Source organism: Lolium rigidum, chromosome 3 (genome assembly GCF_022539505.1).
Source record: "Lolium rigidum isolate FL_2022 chromosome 3, APGP_CSIRO_Lrig_0.1, whole genome shotgun sequence".
NCBI classification, from domain to species: domain Eukaryota; kingdom Viridiplantae; phylum Streptophyta; class Magnoliopsida; order Poales; family Poaceae; genus Lolium; species Lolium rigidum.
The window spans coordinates 314,949,794-314,961,031 of record NC_061510.1 but is presented as its reverse complement, the minus strand read 5'-3'; the positions used below and the strand labels follow the sequence as shown (position 1 = coordinate 314,961,031).

The 11,238-nt window shown below is 43.9% G+C and overlaps 1 protein-coding gene across 2 annotated transcripts; it reads left to right on the top strand.

The window, feature by feature from the left end:
* The first annotated feature begins 1,705 nt into the window (after positions 1-1,705).
* On the top strand, positions 1,706-7,335 carry LOC124699902 (rhomboid-like protein 15). Of its 2 annotated transcripts, none has more exons than XM_047232131.1 (13): positions 1,706-1,786; positions 2,253-2,418; positions 2,873-3,176; positions 3,616-3,648; positions 3,738-3,829; positions 3,927-4,000; positions 4,124-4,218; positions 4,290-4,377; positions 5,200-5,297; positions 6,216-6,267; positions 6,350-6,403; positions 6,907-6,981; positions 7,082-7,335. In XM_047232131.1, exons 1-13 carry the CDS (start codon positions 1,763-1,765, stop codon positions 7,085-7,087), a joined length of 1,161 nt encoding a protein of 386 aa, XP_047088087.1. In that variant the 5' UTR covers positions 1,706-1,762; the 3' UTR covers positions 7,088-7,335. The 2 variants fall into 2 exon arrangements, with proteins under 2 accessions (XP_047088087.1, XP_047088086.1); XM_047232130.1 differs by having other exon boundaries at positions 5,200-5,342.
* The last annotated feature ends 3,903 nt before the right edge of the window (positions 7,336-11,238 follow it).

Sequence of the window (11,238 nt, the reverse complement as noted above, 5' to 3'; positions counted from 1 at the left end):
ACAAGTCTAGGCTTTCACCCGAAAAACTTGCTCCGAGGCAAGACGAAATTGAAGAAGACCCCACAGCGGCGCCTCCAAGGAGAAAGCGACGCCCAAAGGCACCACCGCCGCCGGCCTGCAAGAGCCGGGCAAAACTTTCGCTCGGAGCTTCTTGACAGCCACCTCACGCAGCCAACCATGCCGCCATTGAACCGCACACCCCAGCGCATTGCTAGCGCCAGCGCCACGCCAAGATCACCACCAAACCTCGAAGACCAGATCTGGCCGCCCAGATCAGACAACCACTCACGGCCGCGCAGCACCTTAGGAGCCCGACGCACCGGCCGCAGCCAAAGCGCGCCACTACCAGAGAAAGGGAGGAGAGCCGCCACCCCACCAAACCTCGTCGGACGAGCCGCTGGGAAGGCACAACTCGTCGCCGCCGCAACACCAGGCAGACGTCTAGGCCGTAGCCACCAGACCGCCGGAGCTGCACCGCCTTGGCTTGGACTTCACCGCGCCGCGCAACCGAGGGAGGCCCGAGCCTCACCCGCCACCACCGTTCGGGGCCGCCGCCCTTGGATCCAGACTCCGCCACCGCGAGGGACAGCCAGAGGCCCACATCCCCTTTGGGAACAAGGTCCTCCTCTGCCGTGGACCCAACCGACGGCAGCGGCGGTGGGAGAGACGAGATCGTGCCCCCGGTGGCAGATAGGGTTTTTGCTCTCCCGGGTCATCGGAGGAGGCGACACGGGAGTCATTTCTCATTTTTTTTCATTTGTTTAGTCCTGTTTTTCTGCTTTTCATTTGTTTGGAAACTAGTTATAAGGAGTTAGCAGGAAAATTAAAGCGCAAATCGGAGTTGTTGATGTGTTTTATTAAGAGCGATATGGAATACTAGAAACGATTGTATTTTTAACAATGCAAGTCATTCCCCTGGCTACTCACTAGTTTCGTCTTATAGACAAAGGAGAAGCGACATGATTTGGTTACTGGGTGCAACCCTCTAGAGATGGTCACGCGGACTTATAGAGCCAGTTCAACGTTTTGATCGTAGGATATCATGTTGCCGCAAAGTTACTTTGTATTTTCCTTTCTTTTAGATGGTTGATACATGTATCTATCTTGTGCTATAATTAATGTAATATTTTGTAAAACTTAATACATGGAGTTCAATAAGATAATAAAAGTTGCATGCATCAATCAATTCTGATGAGGGACTAAGCCTCCATTTCAGAAAAGATACAATAAGTCATTAAATGCAATAAGATACCGGTTCGACGGAAACCTTAACGGTGAAACTGAGGTATGGAGCCAACCAAGTCTCTGAAAATTATGTATATGATGATAAATTATGTTTTTTTTCCGTTTCATATTAATTGACTTCAATATAGATGTATCAAGATTTAAGAACAAAAATGTGTCTAGATACATCTATGTTAGAGTCAATTAATATGAACGGAGGGAGTAGTAAAAATCAGGCTTCTTTCTCAACAAACCACCGTGTGGGCCCGGGGATTCGTTCAGGCCCTTTCAAGCCCAGCTGCCCAATAAATGCTATTCTTTTACAGCTTAACCCCTCGAAGTAGTGATATTTACCGAGCCACGAGACGACCCGTTTCGTCCCGTAGCTTGGAAGCAACGGCTCATTTCTTCCTCAGACGGCGCGGCGTCCCCAAAACCCTCGAGATCTAGGCAGTTTCTACCTCCCGCACGAATCTCCCCACCTTCTAGCTCTCGATCCCACCCCGGCGGAGCCTCCGGCACCGGAGGCGAGCCCGAGATGCGCCCCAACATCATCACGGAGGTGCGGTTTCCTGTCCCCCAATCCGATTTCCGGGTGAATTTCTGTGAGGGCGCCCTTGGATCTGATAGGAAACAACTTCAAATTGCGGCGGAGTTCGGCTTGCCGCTAAACCCTAGGGATGCCGCGGAGAAGCGCTCCTAAGAATTTGTGGAAAATTGTAGCCCCGTCGATAGGAATTGAGCCGGTTGTTGCGGGGGGTTCGTCAGGGGACTGGTTGCTTGAGTTAAGCTGGACAAGAGGAGGATTACATGTTTTGAGTCGAATAATGACGGGGTTTCTTTCTGGGCTGTGGCTTACTTCCCTTGATTTGCCTGCTGCTTCGCTGTTAGGTTTGTAGGAGATAGATGTAGTATCTCTTAGAGCAGGGTTTCATGCAGTGCGTTCTGCTGGGGTGAACGATAACAGGAAATGTGGCAAATATTCGGCGTTTTATGCTTCATACATATACTTTTTTTCTTGGATGCAGGCTGGGATTTCAACTAGGCTGAACCAGTGGTGGAGCAGCACCCCGTTCATCACCTCCGGTGTTACCTTAATATGCGCGGCGATATATCTTGTGTGCTTGTTAATTGGATATGACTCCTACAGCGAGATATGCTTCTTGCCCTCTGCGGTGGCCTCACATTTTCAAGGTCTGTTTAGTTCACCTTTCCTTTTTTTTTTGCGCAACATAATATGGGTATCTGTGGTAGTGCCGAATCATAGCTCATTCTGGAAAGGGGAAATGTACCATTTACGTTGAACATACAGATTCTGTTAGAGCTCACCTGTCTTACCTCTCATCATGCACAGTGATTTTTTTAATGCTGCACATTCAAGTTCCTGTTTATGCATATAACACTAGAAGCGCCAGTTACATGCCATCAATTTATGAAACACCGGTTCTCCTCTTCTATAAGTTAGTACAACCTGCTGAGATGTTTGTAAATGTTGAAAATAAATGACAAAGGGGCTAATGTTAGATGAGATATGCACTCTTCTTAAAATCCAAATGCTTAAGAGGCTCAAGACTGCTTACTTGTGCAGTCTATGTTAATACTTCTTGTTTGCTTCTGGTATATCTGACGTGGTCCATATTTCTTTCAGTGTACAGGGTCTACACATCTGTTCTGTTTCATGGTTCTTTGCTTCATGTGCTATTCAACATGCTGACCTTTGTACCCCTGGGCACCGAGCTGGAGAGAATTATGGGATCAGTCCGCCTCTTATTCCTGATGTTCCTTCTTGCAACAACCAATGCAATTTTCCATCTCGTCGTTGCCTTCTTGGTGGCTTATAATCCTATATCTCCTGTTTCATACCTCGTGGATGAATGTTCCATTGGCTTTTCTGGAGTTATATTCTCAATGATTGTCATTGAAACAAGTCTTAGTGGAGTGCAATATCGAAGGTACACTGTTTCTCTTGTTGTTAATGTTACACTCATTTTGGTGATATACATGAGAGATCAGTTCACGTGGGAGGAATCGAGTGTATGCCTAATGTTCAAAAAGTTTGCTTACTCAAATTGTCGAGTTTCAGACCATTTTTGGTACACAGAATACAAGATTGTAACCTGTTGTTCAAAATGTTGAAACATGATAAGGTGGTGTATGATATAAGTAGTAATACTTTTAGACTAGTATGGATATGGTTACTTGATGGCCATTTTTTTAATAACAACCGACTGTGTGTTAGCCAAGCATCTAGAAAAGTTACTGTAACCATTTTCAGAAAGAAATCGCCCCTCTCCTTGAATATCCACACATATCCAACGTTCTGAACAAAGCCATACTTTTTATTCTGTGACATTTATTGCATGTGAAGTAACATTCTCTCTCATTTGCCAGCATCTTTGGTCTCTTCAATGTCCCTGCAAAATGGTATTCATTCTAAGCGCCTCTTTGAATTTCTTCCCATTCAGTTTACTATGTGAAATATACAATCATATTTTATATTTGTCCATTGCCAGGTATGCATGGATTTTGCTTGTACTGTTTCAGTTTCTCGCGAGTAATGTTTCATTACTGGGGCACCTATCTGGCATCTTGTCTGGGTTCGCATGTTTGTCCCTTGTACCCTTTTGACCTTTTCATTTGTTAAGTTTTCATGAGCTAGGTTAGGTATTATCATCCTTGCTGATCTTCTTTATTTCTATCAGACACTTATGGGCTATTCAACTACTTGCTGCCTGGACCATCATTTTATTCTTCTATTGAAGGCTTGTCCATGCTAGTAAGTTTTTTTTTGCCAAATTAATTAAATTATCCCTATCATACTGTCTTTCATAATTCCATCTTCCTCAGGGAGATGTTTCTTTTTGTTAATATTTATATAGTCTGAGATATCGGATGTCAGTCTGCTTGTGTTAGGCGTCCTGGCTTTATTCTCTGCACTGGAGGGACTACCTATGGCCAGCTTCCTACATATTCTAACACGTCCACTGCACCAAGGTATTGTTTCCATATTTATTTATATTATCTGGTGCCCATGAAAGTAATAAATTAAGTTATTCAATCTACAGCTCTCTGATAAATCGAAATTTCTGGAGAAATATTTCTTCATGGATGCCAAGTAGGCAGACATCCACTATTCAGACATCTAGTACTCAGGTATGACAAGTAAGAATTTATCTCACTATACTAATGTCTGCAAGTGTAATTTTCTGTTGACCTCATCATCTACATACAATTTAGGCGATCATTGTAGTGATATATTTGGTGCAAAACTGTTAGAGCTTCTCCAATCTGATTGGGTTTCACCCATTAAGAAGAAATAATCTTACCATTGTTGTATAGTGGGAGTTTCTAGAGCTGCAATTGTTTAACGTTGATAGTTCTGGTTCTACATGAAGAAACCAAGTTATATGGAGGTAGAGCTAATTGGTTCATGAAGCTTTTCCTGGAAGCTCTCTTGTGAAGCTTCGATGAGCTCTACAAAGACCTATAGAGATTGAATCATTCCATTGATAGAGTATATCATTATAGTAATAGTTGGTTTTGTTACTAATTTTTTGTAACGTGGATTATCTGGGTGAGAGGAAACTTATTCCAAGCATTGCTCTGGATGGTGGGTAAAACCAATCAAGCAAAAGTTACACTTGATTGTGCAGTATATGCATTATCAGAAGATAATTTATACCAAATTTATATATGTAACTCTGGAAAATTCCCTTTGGAAACTATAATCATGCTTGATTCCCAATTCATATGTGTGTTAGCTCCTATGTCCTATCCTCTTTCTGGTAGTTCAGTTCGAGGTTATAAATAGCACCTGTTTTTTTTGGTAGCCATCATGATGATGCTGTCCTGAGCTTACAAGGTTGTTCATCTTTATGTAACCAATACACTTGAAAGATATATACACAATCTTTCTGAAATATGGATTATACCTATTATGAAGAGCTTTAAGACTTTGCTGATATTTTCCCATAGGAACAAGAAGATCCCAGATTTCCAGGGAGAGGACGAACACTTGCTTCTACAGGAACTGAACCAACTGCAAGGGAGCCAAGCGCGAATTTGCATGCTAGGTTGTTGGATAACACAACCCCAAGTGACCCTCTAACGAATTCACAGTAATGCATTTTCTACTCGACACTTGGTCAATATAGTACACATTTACATGGTTGTCACATATATAATGAAAGAAGAATTTGATATGAACCAACTTTGTCTTGGAATAGAAGGATATAATCACAAACATATCTTTTTGATGAAAAACTTCAAGCATATAATCACAAGGTCATTGAAATGCTGATCTTATTTTCATGTAAAAACACTCAGGAAACTTTTTTCCTCATTTTGCAATTATATATATTCTTCCGAGCATTCAGTTAATTTACAGTTGTAATTAATGCTAATCATTTTAACCATTTATTGTGATGTTGCAATGCCTATACTAATACACCACCACTATTGGGCTGTTTGCTGTCAAAGGATGGATACCATTGTATACTGCTATGTAGTGTCATATATTTTCTAAGATTCTTTGTCATTTAGCAATTATGTATATATTATCCCAAGCATTCAGCTTATTTATGGTTGTAACTAATATCTGTCGTTTGAAACAAGTTATTGTGATGTTGTGCTTGTTAACAAAATGTAAATGTTGAACCTCATAATACTAATTATCATTTAATACTTTATATAGTGTCGTTTCTTTCTAATACTTGATGCAGTCTATTGCCCTAGCTAACTGACATAATAAAATCAAAGTTGTCTATAAACAGAACTTACATCTATGAACTATCAGGTACCTGTATAAACAATTTCTCTTGTTACCTTTGAAAAGGTTTAGGAAGCCTGTCCCATTTCCTTGTGACATGAAGCAAAACGTTTTTCTTTGATATTACATAACACACATATGAAGTATCAATTATTGCATCTTCTAGCATGAGAAATTGAGAATGTACCAATTGATTTCTACTTTTTTACCTTCGGTATAACAGACATACAGCATTAAACACAGTCAGAGCTGATGCAACAGTAACAGCTGACCAGGTATGGGTTATGTATCCCCTGATTTCTTGTCTAATGTTGCTATGGGTTTAGTAATGATTATTGGACAAATTATTCTATGCAGACTGATACATTTGATGAAGAGCTTAAGAAGCTGGTTGGTATGGGTTTCGAAAAGGTACTACTGCATAGCCTTATCCCACTTATCATGGTAGTCAGCTAGTGCATTGTTTTACAATGTTCTTGGTGTCCAAGAGGTCCACCAATACTAGATTTGAAAGAAATGGGTTACACAAACCAGACTGTTCCCAGTATCATGTGTGGTTGGCTAGTGCAGTGTGTATGATTAGTGGCTTGCTCGAGGATTTAGTAATTGTATTGATGGCCCTGCTAGATGCTAGTTGTGCCATATGTATGTTAGAGGCCAGAACTGTTCTACATATAGGGGTTTCTTATATTTATCTTGTCTTGATGATTAGTGGATTGCTCGAGGATTTAGTAATTGTATCGACAGCCCTGCTAGATGCTAGTAGTATCATATTGCATGAAAAAACTAACTCAAATTGTAAGTCATATGTTATGGTAAGAGGCCAGAACTGTTCTACATATAGGGGTTTGTTATATATATCTTGTCTTGACGACTGCAAGAATCTCATGGATGGATTGGTTTCCTTGCTGCAGACTCAGGCCGAAGTTGCTCTTGCCGCTGCAGACGGAGATCCAAATGTTGCTATTGAGATTCTCATGAGTCAGCAGGTTTGTACTTATGTTATGCTTGCATTGTCTTCCATTAACTGTTCAGAGGTATGTGATTTCCCGTGACATTACTGTCTTTTGCCTTGTGAATTTTTTCCAGGATTAGAGATTGGCCATGCAATATATTCAAATGAAGCGCCGTTATCGGGCCACACATCTATTATGAAGGTTAGGCTCAGAGCAGATAGTGGGATTGGAGAACAGAGCATAGAGGAAATCTTTGTGGGAGAATGTTTGTCGAAGAAGATGCCGTTGACCATGCTTTTTTGTAAAGGCGCAGAAGCTGCTGCCTGGTTCCTTGTGTTTCTCAAATCTTGTATGTACTGAACATGGAAATGTCGAGGGCTCCAGGCATCGGCTGACTGATTATATCATCGCTTATAAACATTCTCTACAACCAGGCATTGGCCGATTTGGATTGAACGTTGAACATTCTCTAACAGTGAAAGAGTCCAAAGCGACAGTTCAGTTAAAATGTAACCAGGTCAAAGAAAAGTTAAAATGTAACCTAAAATTACTAGTACCTCCATCCCAAGGCTTAAGTCTTATATTCTTTTTGAAAAGTCAAACTAAATAAGTTTGACCAAAATTTTAGAAGAATCTATCAACAAATATGATATTTTGTAGATATCATATGAAAATATATTTCATTATCTGTCGTCAAAGTCACCCCATCTCAGTAGATTTGTTGGCTTCTTGGGTCTGCCTCTGCCAGCTCGTCATCTGGCCTACCAGGCATCGGCGATGCTCCAGGACCAAGAGGCAAGGCGCAAGTACAGCCAACATGGGGCGCTCGTAGGCAAATACGAGGACAGTCAGAAGACCGTTCCATTTTTTGTCTCGGATGGAATTTTTGCACAGGCAAAAGAGACTGAGCTCTGAGTTTGGTTAAGTAGTCAGCATCATCACGAGTCGACCATGCTAGGCTTACATTTTTTTAGAAAGTCAAACTATGTCAAGTTTGATCAAGTTTTTATCAAAAATCATTAACATGGAAAATACAAAATCAGTATCATTAACCCTACAAGATTTCATATGCAACAAAGCTTGTCTGATCCCATTGCACGAAAAATGAGATTCTTACAAAGAGACGTGACTTGTAAGTGGATGTTAAATTTTCTATAAGAAGTAGTGCACATGATTCATTAGGAAAATAATCCTATGAGTTTTAGTACACAAATCAAACGACCACCGTAGGAAAACTTCCAAGCTATTGAATCCTCCAAAATTTCCATGGGAATTCTTCTAATCAAAGAGGACATTAGAATATGTAACCCTGGAGTACAAAAAGTACCACTCCCTACAAACCCTACACCCACATGGAAAACGCAATGCACCCATATACAGAAATGCAACCAGCAAAATAATTCCATACCTTTAGAACAAAAGGCTAGTGAAGGGGAGTCTATAAACTGATGGGGATTAGGGATATAGGACTACCATGGAAATTTAAAATCCATGATACACGCAATGATATTTCCATTCATGATCAAAGTAGACGGCGTTGAATACGACAGTAGGCACTGCCCAACTTGGATGAAAGATGACCCGTGATGAAGAGTTTGAGCAGTCGCGTAGAGCGCTCCCCAAAAACCTAATTCGGTCTCTCCCGTACATGATCGCAAAGGGTACTGGTTCCAGAGACCTGCTCTCCCGTTCGCCAGTGCACACCGACGGGCGGAATGGAGTAAGCTGCGGTGGCGGAGGAGTAGCACGGTCCAGAGCTGGAGGAACACTCTCCGGAGAAGGAGGAGCTGGTCGAGATGCATGAGGAGGACTTGGAGGAACATATGGTGGTGGAAGAGTCCATCGTGGCATCAATTGGATCATAATTCCTACTAATGGTCTAAATAAATCACTACGGGAAAAACAGGCTTTGCCGTGCAACTATTTGCACGGCAAAGATCGCACGGCAATGTTATCGACGGCAAAGGCTTCTTTGCCGTGTGACTCGCCAACGTTGCACGGCAAAGGCTTTGCCGTGTGACGCCGCACGGCAAAGGTCGCTTCTTTGCCGTGTGCCTAACATGTTTTATCTAAAAAAGGCCCCAAACCGGCTGGTCCGGGAATCGAACCTAGGACACAGAGTAGGGAAAGCGTGCAACCTTGCCACCGAGCTATGTGTTCGTTTGTTGATAACTATACCATGCCATGCCTTTTGAGATGAGAAAAAATCCAGTTTCTACATCTTTGCCGTGGCGCTTACACTAGGCAAAGGCTTCTTTGCCGTGCGTTTTTTCAAAAACACTAGGCAAAGGCTGCTTTGCCGTGCAACCCAGCTGCGCGCACGGCAAAGGATGAGGCACGGCAATGCCCAACGCCTTTGCCGTGCACCAAGTCTTTGCCGTGCGGTGTGTTGGACCATTGCCGTGCACCTTTCTTTGCCGTGCGGCCTCTTCCATCTTTGCCGTGAATCGTATCTTTGCCGTGCGCTTGTGTCTATCTTTCCCGTGACCAAGGTCTTTGCCGTGCGTTTTTATATGTGCGCACGGCAAAGATTTCTTTGCCGTGCGGGGACACACGGCAAAGAAATGCTGCACGGCGACGCATATTTTTCCCGTAGTGAATCTGAACAAAAGTAGTGTCGAAGAATGATGCTGCATTTCCAAAGCAGTCATATTTAGCCGAGTAATCACAACACTTTTTTTCAAGAGAAAAGTAAAACTAGTATGCAAAATTTATTTTCTTATTTTTGATAAATTTTGGCTGCATTGTGTCATGTGTTTTTACATTTTTATTTATACTAGAGTTCCTTAAACGATAGTTTTTCCTGCTATATGTATGTCTCAGCGAGCTCTGGCATTCCAAACACGGACGCGAGTTTACTATAGTTTCATACTAAGTACAGGGCAGCTAAAATGTAATAGGAAAACATAAATGTTATGTAGCAGAATATTTTCTCCAGATGCACGGTGACGCACACCAGAAAATCAGCCTCGGTCATCATTGGGCTCTTTCTCTGCAGTAAGAAGCACCTCCAGCCGCTCATCGAACAACGCCGCACTCTCATCATCTCTCCGATAGCCCAGCAGCCGCAATTCTCAGCCATCTCCTTTGCAAATTATTAACAAGATTGTCAGCTGGAGCGCTTTTTCGCGACGCCAGAAGCAATGGTCGGAACTCCCTCGCCTCTGCAAATGTCTCGAAGTTGCAGGCCATGATGTCCAGGCAGTGCTCCCTCACCTCGACAACGTCGTACATGTCTGACAGCGTCAGCCAGCGGCATAGCTGCGCCGGTGAGACGCGGTTCAGAACTAGGTGTGGTAGTAGCAACTTGGCCACAACTGGCTTAAGCTGAAACAGCAGGTACCTCGACGCGACGTCCAGAAGCTCTTCCGCCTGAGTAAGAGGATCATCGCCTAGATCCTGTAGCTCATCCGTGTAGATGTACTCGAGCATCTTCTCAAACGCTTGTGCACTCACGTCATGCTCCTCAAGAACATCGTAATGGTGCTGACGAAAATCGGTTCGTCGAGACAGCCTGGTTCTGAAGTATTCTGACCTCAGGGCGAGAATCATCTGGTGGCAACGGAAGACCCTGTCTCCTACTTTGATGCGTACATCAGCAAGATCGTCGTACTCGGAGCTTATACCGCGGGTCTTGATCGGACTGTTGTTGTTGCGCTGATCTTCCTTTTTGGAGTTAGCTAGACAGTCTTGCAAGATCCGCCGGAGCGCCGACGAGAGGCGGTCCTGTGCGAACCGGCGTTGCAAAACGAAACGTTTCTCTGGACATCCCCGGTCCAGGTGCCTCGCTCCGTCACCTCGACGCTTGCGAGGAAATAACCTGTCGATGGTCTCTAGGAGGCCCTCGCACTCGCAGGTTTCGCAGACTCGCGCCAGATCTTCGATGTGTTCCGTGGGCACCTCGAGCCTGTCGGAGTAGAAGAAGCGGACGAGGCTGTACGTGGCCTCGAAGGACGGGCAATAGCTGTCAGAGAATGTCACCATCAACGGCTCGTGGTTTCTCCACGACGTCGCGAGCTTCCTACGGAAGTACGGGGACCGGGCGGCGAGGACGACCCGGTGAGCCTCGATGGGTCTTCCTTCCACGTACCACGTGATGTCCGGCGACAGCTCGGCGCCGGCAGCATCCGTTTGCGGCCCGGACTCGGCGCCGGCTGGGTTGCAGGCGAGGAACACCGGCAGGAGGGTGGCGGGAAGCCCCGCGCGCGGGTCCGCCTCGTACTCCCGGAGGAGTCTCCGTATGCCCAGGTTGAGCGCCGAGAGGTAGCAGCGCTTGCCCTCGGAGGTGCT